Source organism: Chlamydotis macqueenii, chromosome 7 (genome assembly GCF_036417535.1).
Source record: "Chlamydotis macqueenii isolate bChlMac1 chromosome 7, bChlMac1.mat, whole genome shotgun sequence".
NCBI classification, from domain to species: domain Eukaryota; kingdom Metazoa; phylum Chordata; class Aves; order Otidiformes; family Otididae; genus Chlamydotis; species Chlamydotis macqueenii.
Window position 1 is genome coordinate 12,484,864 of NC_141562.1, and position 17,360 is coordinate 12,502,223.

At 41.0% G+C, this 17,360-nt stretch overlaps 1 protein-coding gene across 1 annotated transcript in view; it reads right to left on the minus strand.

Annotated features, from left to right (window-relative positions):
- CTNNA3 (catenin alpha 3) overlaps positions 1-17,360 on the minus strand; it is a 475,445-nt gene that overhangs the window by 32,024 nt on the left and 426,061 nt on the right. Inside the window, exon 14 of the mRNA XM_086752374.1 lies at positions 15,141-15,322. Coding sequence (XP_086608500.1) covers positions 15,141-15,322 — 182 coding nt within the window. The remainder of the gene's footprint in view (positions 1-15,140; positions 15,323-17,360) is intronic.

Consider the following 17,360-nt stretch of genomic DNA (forward strand, 5'->3'; position numbering starts at 1 on the left):
CAGTTAACATTGTCACCGACAGTGAGTATTCCCTCACTCTGGTGACCAGGTTGTCAAGAGCCTTGGCAGTTTTGACCAAGGCTGCCCAGGACCTGCACACCTGCCTGTCAATGTGAGCCAGTCCCTTTTATATCACCCACATTCACTGTCACACTCAACTGCCAGGCCCTCTTACTGAAGGTAACGCCCGGGCGGACTGAGCCGCGGGATCGCCCCTTGCCATGCATGCTGAACCGGTACCAGACCTGTTTAAGTAGGCCTGTCAGTCCCATATGTTTTACCATCAGCGTGCGCACGCGCTGCAACGCCAATTTCAATTGCCTATATCACAGGCTCGAGCGGTAGTGGCGGTCTGTCCGGCATGTCAGGCTGCAAAGCCCAATCAGCCTTTGTACTACCCGGGCATCAGTCCCCGGGGGTATGCTCCAAACCAGGTATGGCAAGTGGATATCACAGAGTACGTGCCATTTGGCCGTCTTAATTACATTCATGTTGCGGTCGACGCTTGCTCCCGAGCTCTCTTCACGTGTCCATTTATGAGGTCCACGGCGCAGAAATCCAGCCTGCACCTGAACTGGGCTTTCGCCTGTCTAGGGATACCTAGAGAAACAAAGACCGACAATGGGCCTAATTACCGGTCGCAGGCGTTTCGCCACTTCCTGCAGATGTGGGGAGTCCGCCACTCCTTTGGCATTCCTCTTAACAGCACTGGGCAAGCGATCATAGAGCGGGCGCATGGCACTCTGAAAACGCAAATTATGCACCTAAGAGAGGGGGGAGAGAGGGGTTCGCCAGAAGTCCTAGTCAATAAAGCACTTGTGGTACTGAATCATATGTCATTTGCTGACCTTCAATCTGTTACTCCTATCCAAAATCATTTTTCTACACGACAACTGCTATTTGGGGGCAAGACGCTTCCGAAGGTTCGCTACCGCCTGCCAGAAAGTCCGCGATGGGAAGGTCCAGCCAACTTTCTGATGTGGGGACGAGGGTATGCTTGTATCTCCACAGATGCAGGAACCCGCTGGATCCCAGCTTGATTGGCGCAGTCATGGCTGGAGGAGCAACAAAGGAATTGGGAAACGCGATGTTCTCATATCTCTCCTGATCGGGACGATCCTGCTTGTGAGTCTCCCAGAACTAGCGATGACGACTAATTCCTGGGAGAGGTTTACAAATTACACCAATTCCACTCAACATCAGGGTTCTAAAGGACTGGGGGTGATTCTCAGGGCTGTTCGGTTTGCCCCAGTGGCTGGGAAATATCCTGTTTATGGGTTTTACTATCATAGTTGTTGCTTTAATAGCACTGTTTGTTTCCGCTATTGTTACGGTTTATACATGGCATTGTTGATGGAGTCGCTAGGCAAATATTCACCCAGAGGTACCAGCCCTTCAGCAGCAGGATGCACAGTTATAAAGAGCAAAGAGAGGGGGGAGATATGGGGCCCCGCAAGGCAGCAACAGGGCTACGAGCGGGGCTGCACGTGCACAGGAAGGGCGGTGCGCAACAATCTGCGCGCTAGGCGCAGATAGGTGCACAGGTGCAGGGGGCAGGTGCGTTCGCATGCATAGCGGGTGTACGGGTATATATTACGACATGACGCAGCAGTAAATTGAGAGCTGACTCCACGGCATCCGCATCTGTCTCTCTCTCCCCAGGACGGGATCCCAGTAGGGTAGGTCGGTCCGTTGTTGCGTGGCGACAGCAGTACAGACAGTTGCTTGTTCACTGAAATCCTGATGGTAGTGCTCTGTCTCAGGCCACTAGAAGTACTCTTTCTATATTAATAACTCTGCTTTATTGATGAGAAGAACTGCTTTTAATCACAGTTAAGCAACCCATTGAACAGCTATGTTTACTTATATATTTATCTTTAGATTTATAACGGTTCTCCCACTGCATGAGCAGAATTACAGGGCTTTTTAGCATGACTTGTCTTAGGATTGGTTGGAAAGAGAACTCTTCGAAACTTTGTTAAAATACTAGTAATAGTCACGCAGTCAAACACTGACTCTGCAAAGGAAACACAAGATGTAGGCTCCACACTGCAGCAAAGACGTAAAGGAAAAGAATGGCACTGCGGCTGAGAAACTGAGGGGACTTCCCTCAACATTATTTCCATAATAATTCTTCCTTCCACTCACTTTCTCCTTTCTTTGCCTATTGTCAGAAGCCAAGGTGACATCTTACCTGAGTGGTTCTCACTTGGGAAAGTGGGAGAGTAAGGAGGTGATGTGTATTCCCAATCCCAACAACTGGCTGTCCTTTACCACCAGCGAGACCTCACACGAGGTCCAGAGAGAGAGCTTTATGATTATGGTGGGGCCTCAGGGCTTACCATGTTGTAGACAAAAACTGATGTTGGAAAGAATTTGGTAGACTACTCTCAAAGTGTCCTTTGAGGAAAAAACCCAAATAAATCCCATAGTCAGTTTAAAAAGGTATAAGAAAAGAAAGATAAGATTCTCCAAGTAATCGACTCTCATTAATCTAGATTGAACTGCAAGTCCCAAAAGCAAAATTACGGCTTGTGTAAAGGAAAGCTGCAAAAAAAAAAAACCCACATGTGAAAAACAGAAGACTCCCGACATAGATAAGCTGCAATGATTAATCTGGATAGGAGCTACGCATTTATAGCCACTGAATATTTAGAAATGCAAACAATACCTTTTAGGAATAAAAGGAAAATTAAGAGGAAATACTGAGCAAACACTTGCAATATACGTTCCAAAAGCAGTAATTTTTTTGGTAGCAACTTTTTCCTGTTTTACCTGGTGTTACCCACACCAGGACAGCAAAAGCCCTTTGTGTAACACAGCACCAAGCTCTCACAGTTGCTAGTAACAACATCCAGCATCTGGTGCCTGCAGCTCATGCCTTCCTTTATAAGCACTGAGAACTCTTTAAGGAAATCGCTTTTAGAATATTCATGTTATCCTCATCTGCTACCTCTGACTGGCTCACTTGAAAAGCAACACAGACAGAGACCAGACAGCATTAATGAAGGTATGCGAGAAAGAGAAACTGAGTCACGTACATGCCGGTATAAAATCCCTGAAGTGCTAAATTAACTGGGAGCTATGATCTGTTTATAACTATCTAGCAAAGAAAAAAGTTATTTAAGAGCAGAGTACTATAGTATGTCTGGCAATTACCACAGGCCCATACGTACAGAAGAGGTTTCTCAGCCATTACTCGCTGAAGAATATGCTGCTCTCCATAGACAATTCAGCCAACAGGAAAAAGAGGATGTTTAAACCAATGAACAAAACTTTGAAAATAAAACGCTGCCTAACGCTAAATATGAATCAAAGGTGTTTGTGTAAATGGCCAAGTATTTTCTTAATTTTAGTCCTACATTATACAGTTTACCTTCAGCTCTAGGGAAAGAGAGACAGAGCCACCTCAGGACAGCAAGAGAACTAGTGATCAAGTCATCCAGGTGGAAGCAGTATGCTGACCTGAAAGGTGAGAAGTGGAAACTACATTCCTCTGCTTCCTCTTTCTCTGACACAACACTAATCAGAAGCACACTATTCTCCAGAATAACATGCATCCCTGGGGATAAGCCTCTGGAACAAAGTGTGCTCACAACCCCCCTCCCCTCCTCCTTCACAGCTTTGGTTGTATTTTATTTTGCTTCTCAGTATGTTGGTGACACATGGCCTTTCCATAAATCTAAAGACAAACTCAATGACAACATCCTCTACTTCTTTTAGGGAAATAATAGAGGTGTGTCTGTAGGGATGACCTCAACGGTCTGTGAAAGAAGTATGACTACAGCAGGTATCTCTAAACAATAGCTTTTCAGTAAGTTCAACATTAAATTAAGATACCCTGCTGAACTCTGAGACTCCTTCCATTAACTCTCACCCACTAAGGGTATACTGAACAGTGTCTCTCCCTCCCTCTGCCACCACCGAGCACTCAGAACTAGCGCAATTGCTTGATCCACTACCTGCTGACAATAAGGATAGCTCTCAGATGACCTTAACAGTTCAGGACCAAGACAGGTACGGGAAAACACTGTGAAAGAAAATCTTACGTTTGCAATCTGTGATACAGATCCCTCTACATTCCTACCTTTTGCCATCTTCTACCAGCTCAGGTAACAGCCATGATGCAATCTTTCAACAAAGAAACCACGGTATTGCTGCTGTTGAGCATATGCTGCTTTAAAGCTACATTTGCATGATGTGGATATTCCCAAATATCCATATCATGTTTACTCATATAAAGGTCAAACCCATTCCATATCCCCAGATACTGATCTCCAAGTGGTCAACTGGTTGTGGTCACTCTGCAAATTAGCCTTGAGGCAGCAATAATTTCCTTGACCACATGGTGTCTGGCAAACAGAAAGGCACCTACCGTGCTTGTACTTCAGCTTGGCTGATGAAAAAAGATCTGGTGCGGGGAGGCAGCATCGTGCCCTGAGCAGCTCTTACCGTATTTGTGTGAATGTGCCTCACTGCAACTACGGTGACTGGTGGCCATCAGGCTTACAGAAGATCTAGTGCTACAAGCCAACCCATCCAAACAGAAGCTTTGTCCCTAATTTCTTACTTGATCTTCCCAGCAAACCAGAGGTATGTGTCTACACAGAACACAGGCCATGACAAGAGAAATGCCACCTTTACACTAAGAAAGCTGAAATTTTCCGTCAGCTGGTGTCAGGGCAGTCAGGAATTTGGGCCAGAGGTTCGGTATGGACATAACTCTTTCTCCCCCTACGGTATTAAGCCTCAAAGGTGTCAAGAACATAGTAGAATGGAGAGGCAAAACTATTTGCCAATCTTTATGAACAGTAGTACTACATCAGGCCTAAGGCATACTGTGAGAAACCGAATGCCACTATCAGTGCCATTTTAGGGAGAAAGAGAGAGTTTTAAACCCCAAGGGCACCACAACAGCAGCTACCAAAGGCACTGGAAAAAAAAAAAAAAGCATGTGAAAAAAATGCTGTATAGTGTTGAAGAAGAAAGTGTGAAAACCGCTGGCAGGCTGTGTGAACCTGAAAGGTCCTGGTTTAATTAAAAAAGGTTGGAACAGACTCCAGTCATATTTTTAGCAGAAAACACAGCAGTTCAGCACTATTTCTGTTGTTCACCAGGCTCCCAAGGTGAGCATTTGTGAATAGTTTTTCTCCGAAGTATACATATTCAAAAAAGAAAACTAAACTAAAAGTATACTAAATAACATGAATCATACAGAAAATAGAGCAAGGCTGCTTGCAGCCCTGCAGCTTCTGTGAACAATTATATTTTAGTAGATAACAACTCCATCCTAGCTTGACTCTCAGACATAAAGAAACCAAAGGTTCAACTGAAATTATTTCCTGTGGATTGATCACACAGAAGAAAGTGAGACACTTCCCAGGGTGAATAGGAGGAGGAGAAAGAATGCAGGTGAATTGATTTTATGAAGATGAAGATCTTGTCTCTGAAATAACCATGGCCTCACCTGCACAGAGGAGTATGACGACAGCAAATGTTGTGGTGCTGTCAAACAACTGGTCTGTAACCCAGTTTAGGGAAGAGAGAAAAATAATCCTTTAGGAAAGACTGAAGTCATATACTGAAAAAAAAAAGTTCTAGCCATCATTCCTCTCCCCACCCTATGATGTATTTCTGATATACCAAATGGCGAAAGCCATGCACACAATTCGGACAGCCTCTAGCTGATTTGGATATGGCTGGGTACCCCCATAAAACCTGCTTTTCAGGGTGTGCTGTGCCTTCACCTCATCTACGTGTAAAAGGATATGGGATATGTCCAGAACACGAATGGCCAAAGCCTCATTTTTCTCCAGTGCTTATCACTTACTGTACATGTGAATGTAAAAGAAAGTAATTTGCTTAAAGTAACAGATTCTTACAAAAAATATTAGAAAATCTCTTTACTTGGGAAAATACGACTCTCAGTCTCAAAATTTGTGATGTTTTACATTCTGATAGAGAAGCCTTGAAATACAAAGTTGACCGTGTTGCTTCTAAGGGTAAAGAAGAGGATGGCAGAGAAGTCCCTGACTACAAGCCTTCCTCATTCCTTTTTCTTCAGACTGCCTACCTGCCTCCTCACAAGTATCAGAGCAGCAGCCCAAAAAACACCACCCCTTTTCTAGATTCATCTCATCCTGGTAATCACCAGAAAATGTCTGAAGAGTGTCTGCATATTGTGGTGACCAGCACTGCAAAGCCTACACAGCATGAAAAGCACTCCCTTTCGCTTTATAAAATAACATCCCATGGATACGTTTCCTTTCTGTTTCAATATCTGCAATTACTACTTGCCTTTTTCTTTTACCAGTTACTACTCATTTTTATTAACCCACCTTGTGTATTATCAAGTTCACAAACTCTGCCTGGACAATTAAGCTCCAGTCTTCTATTTCACAACCACCAGCCAGGTCCAACAGTGCAGTAACTGCCATAAATCTGTTTTTTTTTCACCCTTGGACAATAAACAGTCAAGAGAAATACAGGTGTACATCATACTCTAAATGTGACTGATCTCTTGTAGAATTAAGGAATTTTTCCAGTTGAATAAGCAATAAATTCACAAAAGAAACCCAGTAACTAATATTTCATGTCCAATTTCTAGTCATAATTAATTCACTGATGTGCCCACACTTCCAATGAAGGGGCTGATAACTGCAAAAGTTTCCAGTCTTTATTTCTTGGAAACTCTCCAAAGGTTTAAGCTTCTAATTTCTGCTAATTAATTCAGGAGGAACGTGAACATATGGTGTTATAGCAAAAAATATATAGAATGTACAAAATATAGCAAATAAATTCTATAAAAATAGGCCTACATTGTAAAGGGGAAAAAAAACTGGGAGAGGTGCTTTGCGTTTTTAATGACTACTTTATTTCTGTAGGAGACATTGCTGAGTGTTCTTACCCAACAACAGCTTGAGCAAAATAAACAGAAAAACAAGTCTTGCATCAAGCCATTAAAGACCAAAATGCAGGCTCAATGACGTGCCAACTGGAGAATGCTAAAAAAACCGTCATTTCCCTGAACGCTATCATAGGAACAGAAAATTGTAATATGTCACTGATCATGATCTCATATCCGGTTTGGACACTGTCTTCTTGGCTTCCCTTTCTGGGTGGGCATGAGCCATCAGAATGGGCCAAGAAAAGGGGCAGAGGAGAAACAAGTCTTCTCTCCAGCTGCCATGGCCCTGAACAAAAAGTCCTTAATGGTCCTGACCAGTCTCACCTGAGGCCTGCTCCCATAGCTCTGCCCATTGGCTTAAGACCTCCATTTAAGCTCTGGCCTGTGCCCTGCATCACAGATATACCTATCTCTAGCCCTGCCCTCTGCATGGGCTTTGGACCTACCCTGCCAGAAGCTTGTCTCCTGGATGGGTCCCTCATGCACACACTGGAGTTCAGCTTTGGCCTCTTGCTCCTGGACAGACCATACAGCTGCTTTGCTGCTTACCTTGTCTGGGACCGCTGACGGACCTTGTCACCCTGCGCTCCTTGCTACATTATTCAGATGCTGTTGGACTGAGCCACCCTCGGCGTAAGCTCTGTCTGCATGGTGATTGCCATTGGACTCTGGCTTGCTTCCCTTAGGGAGCAGCTGGCGCTTGCTGCTCCCTGACACCAGCCTATATCCCCACAACCTCAGAATCTCAATCCTGCTGCCTCAAGGACAAGGAAGAAAATGACCATGGATAGAAACTGAGCTGCCTCAGAGCAGCAGTGCTGCCTGACCCTGCAGAAGCTTGGAACTGTGCAGACCCAACTAACAAACGTATGTCTATCCCTTCACTTTTTTGCCTCAACTTTTATGCTAAAGGTTGTAGTACTAGTATCAAGAAGTACTAGGTACCCTGAAATAACCATTAGACAATTTGTGAGGTTGCTGAAAATGCAAGGAATTGACTGAAATCTTGCAAAGCAGTAGAGGAAAAACACTGAAGTAGTAGCAACAACTTATCTGATTTCTTAAGGGACCCCCCATTGTTTTCAAGGAAATATTAGTCATAGTTAGTGATCTTGAGACAGGGAGGTCTAAAAATGTTTATAGTGTTCCTACTAGTATATATAGTTTTGTCCTGTGTATGCAACTTGTTTACCTATATATGAGGTCTAACTAACATGTCAGCACAAACAAAGGATTTCTACAGAAACAGTAGAATAAAGAGGCTCACTGTTTCAAGTGGAACAACTTTCTTGGTCTTAAATTTATAAAATCCTTTAAGGATGTGAAGCATGCAATTGCTCTAATCAGAGGAATTAATTTTCACAGCTTCCATGACTAGGAGGCATTCTACAGCATGAAATAAATGATTCACAAATGGCTTTGTACAGTCCAGCAGTAAGTCAACTGAAAACACCACAAAAGCAAACCGTCCACAGAATTTTTAAGTGAAGGAATTTTACATGGACTTTTAACTAAATGACTAGTAGAATTCCTTGTCAGGAGAATGTGTCTGAATTTCTGCTGTATATTTAAGAGTTACTTTCTGTTCCAGCTGGCAAGTGACTCTGTTTCTAATCAAGCCTCGCTGCTTGTAAATGGATGTAACATTGTATCAATACTTGTGGTTTTTTTGGAGAAAAATAAGAATTACAAAAATTTATAGCAAGCATCAGCAACATCAAAGTTTAAATTAGGAAGGTCAAATGTCAAGCTAATAATTTTTTGCCACTTTTCTATCAGAAGTCTAATTGTAACCATTAAGCTCAATAATAAATATTATGTTCGCTTTCAGTTTTGATCCAAAGAAATGAAAGTTGTACAAACACAAAAGTCTTTTTTTTTAAAAAAAAAAAAGGTGTTAAATAAAAGACCAAACCATGAATGCCTCGCCCTTCCAAGGAAGGAAACAATCAGAAGAACAGTGAAATAACTACACATGCTTATAGTGTAGAAAGATATCCATAATGTAGTTATGCCACTCAGAGAAGGAAAAAAAATAGTAACAAAACATCCTTCTGTCCTGATCTCTTGCTGAAGAGCTTGCATTTTCCCAGTATGATTGCTCTCTCAGTGAACAATTTCAGGGACTTGGAAGTCTATCCTTCTCCCCAAACAGGGGAGAAAACATCAGCTCACACAGATTCAACAGTGATTGAGTGGCAGAACAGTCCTTGCAAATTTTGTGAAATGAGCTTACCCCAAACCAATCCTTTCCATTAAAGCTTTACTCTGGAATCATAACTTAACTCACAGATCAGCATTCTTCTTTCTTTCCAGAACTGGAAGCATAGTAGCTTGAAGAGAAGACCAGGATTCAAAGGAGACATAAGCAACTCCCTAGGCAGCAGTTTAATAACCAAGAGTTACTAGGTAAATTATGTCACATATTAACTGAATTATTTGAAAATTAATAGCATTCATAGGGGGAACTTAAGTACCTGCTGAATTCTGGAAGCTTTTAAATTGAGTAACATATTTGTAACTCAAAACTTTACAATGAACCTGAGAGACTGGGAAGGAACAGTGACAATAACATGTGACTAAATGTTCAAAAGAGCAGAAGCCACTCATCAGGTATCTCAGTAATTACTACCATGAACCTGACGCTGTCCTGGACCCACTGGAGTACATGCTTGGCATCTTCCACTACCTGATGGACAGGATATAGAAGACATTGATTTTTTTCCTCAGAGAGGCACAGGAAAAAAAAGTACATGGACTACAAACTGCAGCTATAAAATTCCTGTTAAATGAAGGCAGAAAAAAAATCTTTACTGTCGATGGTGAAAAACTTAGGGGTTGTCCATAAGAGGCTGCACATGCTGGCACCTCCAATCTTAGGAATTCTCAAAGCTTTACTGGATAAGCCCCTGAGCAAGTTGATCTAATATAGAAATCAGTCTGCTTTGAAGAGGCTGGACCTAGATACCCTCCAAAGGTCCCTTCTTTTTTTCTATGAATTGGCAGGAATAAACTGGTAAGCAATGAGATGAGACTGAACTGCTGGATAGCAGGTGATCCCAGCAAAATAACATGCCTGACAGTGTACATTCCTCAACCTGGAGTGTTCCTGTCATGTAAAGGAGCGTAATGAGCTTGCATAGTACAGAACTGAAATTCTAATTTAAATTCTAACTAATTAAAAAAAAAAAAAGGAATAGAGTGGTATTATGAATGTAATAAGCTGACTGGAGACAGAAGCAGTACTGAGTGAGAGACGAGAAAAAAGAAGTGTGCTTAAGGGTTTTGACAGTCAAGGCAGGTGGTTTGAGGCAGCAGAGGTGAGAACAGAAGCATGTAAAAAGTTTGTAGTTAATGGAAAAACAGAAATGAAGCAAAAGAAACAGGAGGCTGCACAAATACAGATGAAAACCAAAGCAAATGCATATAGGCATGCATATGTACCTCCCCTCTTCCTACTTTGGTGCTGACATGGAGCTGTAGTTTATCCATTCCCTTTAGCATCTCCAGTCCAGTTGTGAGCAATAGCAAAAAAACATTTATGGAAGTTAGCTACACATAGTGTAGCTGTACTCTGTCACAGTAATGTTGCAGAGGAAAGAAAGCAGCATCATGCTCCTTGCTTTGGTCATTAGCTGTTCACTGTACTGGTTTATGAGTATTTAACACGCTTTGTTAACCTGCAAAACAGCAAGCATCCTAACACTGTATTTGCTACTCTTCTCACCTAACCTCCTCTTTACCGCGCACTGCTTATCCATTTAGAACCTGCTTGCGTCATGGTCTAAAAGTAAATTCTAACTTTGTAATTCCTAACAAAAATATCTGAAAAGGACTATGCCTCCACGATTTACCATGTTTGTTTAATAACAATACTACTGATGTTATTTATGTATCATATAGGGAAAAAAAAGTCCACTCAATTTGCAGGCAAATTGGATATCTAAATACTTTGAATAATACTCTGAGTAACAGAGCCAAACTGTTTAAATTATTTTTTTCTTGAAACATTTCTCTTTTACCTCTAAGACTTCATTCCACAAGGTGATTATCACTTTGAAATATATGGTCATATAAAATAACTAATACGTTTGGATGTCTTTATTTTCTTTTTAGAAATTTTTAGCACTTACCTTTTAGAATTATATTGGGGCCACCAGAGTAGTGACTGCCATTTCTGATTAAATATTTGCAGGCATATGTCTTTAGCAATCAGCTGAAACTATTTTTATTACAGAAGTGTTAAAAGAACATGCACATGATTATCAATATGAACTATTGTATTCCACGTAAATGTAATGGTTTAGCTCCACTCAGCAGCTAAAATACTCCACAGTCACTCACTCAGTGAAATAAAGAAAGGCAAAACTCACGGGCTGGGATAAAAACAGCTTAACAGAACAGCAGAGGAAGAGAAAACAGACATGGAAAACAAGAACAATAACAGAAAATGCTTAAGCACATAATTTACAATACAGTAGCTCACCGTGGATCCCGATGTCTGGCTCCCTCCTGAGTCACAAAACCTGTCCCCCACCCCAGTCCCCATTTTATACACTGAGCATGGAGTCACATGGGATGGAACAGCCCCGGGGCTAATTAGGGTAATCTACCCCAGCTGTTGGCCAATTAGTAACTATCCCAGCTGTGCCCCCAGGTACAAGTGCCTCCAGCTCCTCGCCCAGCTCAGGTGAAAACTAACGCTATCCAAGCCAGAACCAGGACACTAAATATTATCAATAAAGACAGACCAAGCAGGACACGCAGATTCAGTTAATATCTTTTCAGATGGGCAACAGGACAGATACAAGACTTTTGCCTTCAAAATCCGCACTGATTAGTGAAAGTTGAATTTGCATAGATTTTATAAGCTCTGTGACATTCAGGAAGAATAAGCAGTATCAGCTGATCCTGTGTTACATGATACAATTTAACTTGACACATCTCAACAATTCATCAAAAATCTGAGAGACCATATTTCTACTTGAGGATAACAACTGCCTGAGGCTGCGACACGTAGTTCTGGCAGGACAGTCAGGATTCTGCAAGTACTGCAACATCTTAAATAACGTTTACACTGCTCTAGCTAATGCAATTCTGCTGCTCATTTTAACAGTAAAAATTATCTGCTTAATCCACTATGTAGTAAGAAATCCTAGTGGTTCTGTTTATCAAAGCATGTATAATGAAACACATGCAAATACACACACACAACTAAATTGTACCTGGCTCAGAAACACATTTATCTTAAACAACATCTTTATATAACTATAGTTAAAGCTGCTCTTCAGATACAACTCTAAGGAGGGTTCACCTATTTTGCCCAAAGCAATTTTATCCAAAATAACTCTACCCTTTCTGATGACTCAGCTGGACAACATCACTGTTGATGAAACTTTTACAGCCTTCAATCTTTGGGTGATTTTTGACGAAAAACTTAATTTTAAAGTGAAAGTTGGTTGTTCTCATATGCATCTTGTGATGCACACACTGAGTACCTATGGACTCTCAAAGGCATCCCAGACTGCTTAACAAAATAACGCTGACTTATGAATTCTCTGATACGAGCAATGAGAGGGAAGGGAAATTTTTCTATGTATCTGAAATTGAACTGTAGATGTAACAGCACTCGGCTCAGGGGTTTTTTTCTAGTATAGGTACCATTATCTTTTGCAGCAGTGACAGACCAAGTTGGGGACCCGGGAGAAGACTGAGTAGGAGAGCTGGGACATGCAAGTGATTTTCAGACAGATGTGAGAGGCTGGATGGAACAGATAGAAAACTGAGGGCTGGGAAGAGCCAGACATAGGCAAGGAAGTCAGTGGATTTTAGGGTGCAGTGACAAAGCTCTGTAGTATGCCAGAAGCATCTGGCTGCTGAAGGGAAACCAGCAGGATCATGGAGTACTGTGTCCAGCTCTGGAGCCCCCAACATAAGAAGAAAGTGGACCTGTTGGAGAGGGTCCAGAGGAGGCCACAAAGACGATCCGGGGCTGGAGCACCTCTCCTGTGAGGACAGGCTGAGAGAGCTGGGGCTGTTCAGCCTGAAGAAGGGGAGGCGCTCCAGGGACACCTTATAGTGGCCTTCCAATAACTACAAAGGGGCCTACAGGAAAGCTGGAGAGGTACTTTTTAAAAGGGCATGTAGTGACAGGACAAGTTATAGTGAGGAGATTCACAGATAAACTTGAATAGGAATAGAATACCTCTTCCACCATCTTTTTGTCTCATGATGTCTTCAAATACCAGTAACTACAGAACTCCTATCTTGACTTCCCATCTTCTTTTTAGATCGACCCCTCTTGCTTTCCCAAGCAAAGGCTAGAAGATGAGGAAGAGCAGATGAATTAAGGCTGAAGGCTGTGGCTTTTACCTGGTGAGGAGACTTGCTAGACTGGGCAGCTGCACTTGGTCTTCACCAACAGTACTACAGCCAGAAAATTTTAGGCTAAGCTGCAGTCCTTGGAAGTACTAGAGGTATAAGCAGAATTACATTTAGGCTTACTAAAAGGACAAGGTGTACTGCGGTCTAACAGTGCAGCGTGTGTGATGTGATGATTGCTGAAGATGTATTTGAGTGCTGTGATGCTCACTTAGTTGCACTAAGTCCCTTTATCATCTTAGGTGACTGATGTCTAAAATGCCATAGCTGTACAAGGACCATTACTGACTTGAAAACTCAGTCCAAAACTTATGCTTACTGGTTTCGAAGTACAAATAGTTCATTCTAGTTTTCAGCTTCCCCTTACAACTTAAGCATCAAACTCTTAATACAGGAGTATATGCGTGGGTATAATCACATATCCCAAATTACAGTCTAAACTCCTAGGAAGTAAAGACCTTAATACATTTCCTAAAATTTGGAGAATAATCAAAATCCTTCTTCCAATAATGTAGTTCCCTACCATACTTTGAAGTAAAGACTAAGATTTCCACTCTCTCTTCCATACAGTTTTTAATTTTACCTTCAAGTAAGTTATTTTACCAGAGTCATTTCAGAGTTCTCTGTGGATATCGCCAACACTGCACAAGACCTGCTCTTTGACTTGAAACTACAGATTATGCTGTGTTCAACTGAGAGCCACAGACACAAAACTAAGACTATAAAATGGCCTTGTTAATCTTGCTTAATCTAAAGCTAATAATTTAAAGAATTTTAGTGAGGGAAGTGGCTTCAATTGTAAAGACTGGCTTTATGGCACAATATGTTCTTTTTCAAAGTTACCAATATAAATCATATACTCTTCGAAAGAATAAGAGGATTGCAGAGTTCAACATGCAGATCTTTAAATCTCTCTGACAAGAAGGTGAATTTGGAAAGTGCGAACGTAATAAAATGTAACAACTGTCTTCCTCAGAACACACCTAAGCCAGACCCCAGCTTTGTTAGCTGGTTCAGCACTGTGCAACTGTGTTAATTTACACACCTGACAAATTTGTCAGAGGCTTAGACTTTTCTTCGTATCTTGCGTGAAAGGATTTATTTTATGAGACACGAAGTGTCTTGCAAGAGTGGTTCTGTTTTAAGGCTTCACCTACAAAACCAGCAGTACCTCCCTTTGGTATAATTTGATGACATTTACTGAACATTTATTCAGTCTACGGCACAAAAAGCTCCTGAACTTCAGATAATTTCCTGTATACAAATATCATAGAACCCAATGCTGTCAGCAGACAGAAATACCAGCTTTGAAAGCTATCTGCTAGAGGACACTTCCTTCTTTAAAGCTACATATAGCAGCAGGATACAGTTCTGATGAAAGCAACAGCAAGTAATGTCATATAAAATATACACGAGTCTAAACGCGTACTGCCAGACATATACTTTGTACAGTACGTTTCATGCTTGACAGCATGGTATGGTACAAGTAGAATGAATAACAGATGTGACAGAACTATAGCTTAAAAACAAGCTTATTTTGTTACTTACTCCCTTTCACTGAGAGCAGAAATAAAGCGCAAAAAATGTGCAAACCCCCCAACAACCAAATGAATACAACAGAATAAAGAAAAAAAATAAGTCAAGGACAAGTGTAGTTCAAAACTTCAAACCTCCCTTCCAATGTTTCAGTACTACTAGCTAGTGTGGTAAAGCTCATTACATTAGCTTAGCCACTCAATTTTGTAACGATGCTGTCACCTGACATTAAAAACTCAGTATTTCCTGTTGTGACAATATGACAACAGCCTCCAACTTTTATAAATACTGAAGATCCTTTTTTTTTAATAATTACCTTGTGAAGTCAGTCATCTCCATCATAATCACACACATCCTCTTGGCCAAAACAATGATGTCATTGCTGGTATCGTCCCAAATTTCAATCTCTGCATCAAGCTTACTCTTGACTTTTTTGAAGTCAGCCACCTGCTCAGCTATCTTTTCCTTTTCAGCCTCTGGCAGTTGAGTCATCTTGGCCTGAAACATAAAATAATTTGATTTGCAAAATGTCTATGTCAGAGTGTTTTTCTTTTTTTAAAACAAAATCATGAGACATTATAAAACATATAGTTTAAACACACTGTGGCCTGAGCCAACTGTTCCAGCCCGAGCACTTCTGAATTTTAAAATCTGTATGCTATCATTGGGTTGGGCCAAATAAATTACCTCAGTGTGATGGGGACAGTGGTGTCCATGAAACCATTAATATTAACATAGTGAGAGAATGAATAATAAATTCTCGCAAAGAGCCTTTATGAAATATGACCAATAGATTTTGCTTTTTCTTAGGAATGAAGAAGCCTAAGTGTTTCTAAGTATGATATATACGCAAGTTACAAAATGCAATATTCTTTCAGGCAGGAAAGAATAAATGAAAAGGTTTGGTTGTCCTAAAACTTTCAGGTACGCTTGTCCTCTCTCCTGAGAAGGTTCTACAATACCATTTTAAGAACTGAGAAACACTTCATTGTTCAAATATGCATCTTCTGTCTTTGAAGAAAACAAATGGATGAACGTGTCAGAAATCAGTATGTGAATAAGGTTACCAAAAAGTATCTTGAATGCTAATCAGAAAACATCCAGTATTCAAATAAATCCACAGCCAAACCAGGCTCAGGCAGGACACAGCCCTATACTTGCTGAGGCTCCAGACTGGACTGTCTGCAAACATTCCACTGGCTAAAGCTGTTTCAAATAATGGTTTAGTATAGCTAGAAAAGGGGTGCATTCTGTGCAAGTTCACACTGTGGAATCAGAACATTACATCTACAGTAAATGCATTTATTCTTCCTGCATTTAAGTGTAAGTGAAGTATTTAATATATAAAGAGTGAAACAAGTTCTGAAAATGCAGCATGGTGAGAAAAATATTCATGTTTCCTCATGAGCAAGATTATCAGCCTGCTCCAGACAGAAATCAGATGTACTTCCTGTGTCAGAGACAGGCCAGGTAGCAGACAGGGGCTAAGATATTATCTGGCCATATGGCAGTCTTGGCCCTTCAGAATACTTTCTATGACAGGTAGCAAGGTGACCTTTTGGCCTGTAGGCCTTGATGGTTCTACTGTCATAGCAGCTTTTTTCTATGACCTCCTCTGTGAAGTGGTTCATCTCTTGCACTGCAGGCCACCAGGAACTCACAGTAAGATACAGTAACTATTAATGCACTGTAATTATGCTGCATTTAAACAGTAAATATCTTGTGACTTATTCTTGTTTATAAAACATTACCTACCATCCGTAAAACAAAGTTAAGGCAGTGGCTGAATTACTTATATTAGTATAAGTTAGGCAGTTTAATATGTGATGCATACATTTTTCAAGCCATGGCATTTCAGAGATTTCCTTATGCTCGAATCACTGTCACGGGATAATTTTCCCATTTATATGAATTACTGGAAATTACAGATCTCCCAAAGTATAACTATGCTATAATTGCAGTCCCAGAATTAGAAAGTGTAACTATTTAAAGGAATACTTTTCCTGTTTTGCTAAAAAAAAAAAAACAAACCAACAAACCCAAAACTAAAGACCAGAGAAGAAAAAGACACATTTTTCTCATGGCTGTAGGATAAGCTGGCTGGGAAAGGTATGAAAAATACAAAAATAAAGTTGGGCTACAAGGTCAAGAGAATCAAGTACCCCTTTTTATAATCTAAAACGTCTTTGATGATTGGTGGACACTTATTGAAGCCTCCAGCTTCAATACTGTTTTGAGTTCAAGAATACAGGCCTACATCTGGAAACCACAAGAAAGATGACATTTTAATGAGGGAACTGTGACATACAGTATTGTGCTATGTGCCAACAATAATGAGTTTCAGGTGGAATAAGACACATTATCCCCTGGAACAAAGGGGCTGTCATGGTTTAGCCTCAGTCGGGGCCAGACTAAGCAGTCTCTCTCTCACTCCCTCCACCCTCCGAGAGAACAGGTAGAGATAATATAAGGAAAAAAAGGGTCGAGGTTTGAGATAAGGTCAGAGAATGATCCTTAAAGTTACCGTTATGGGAAA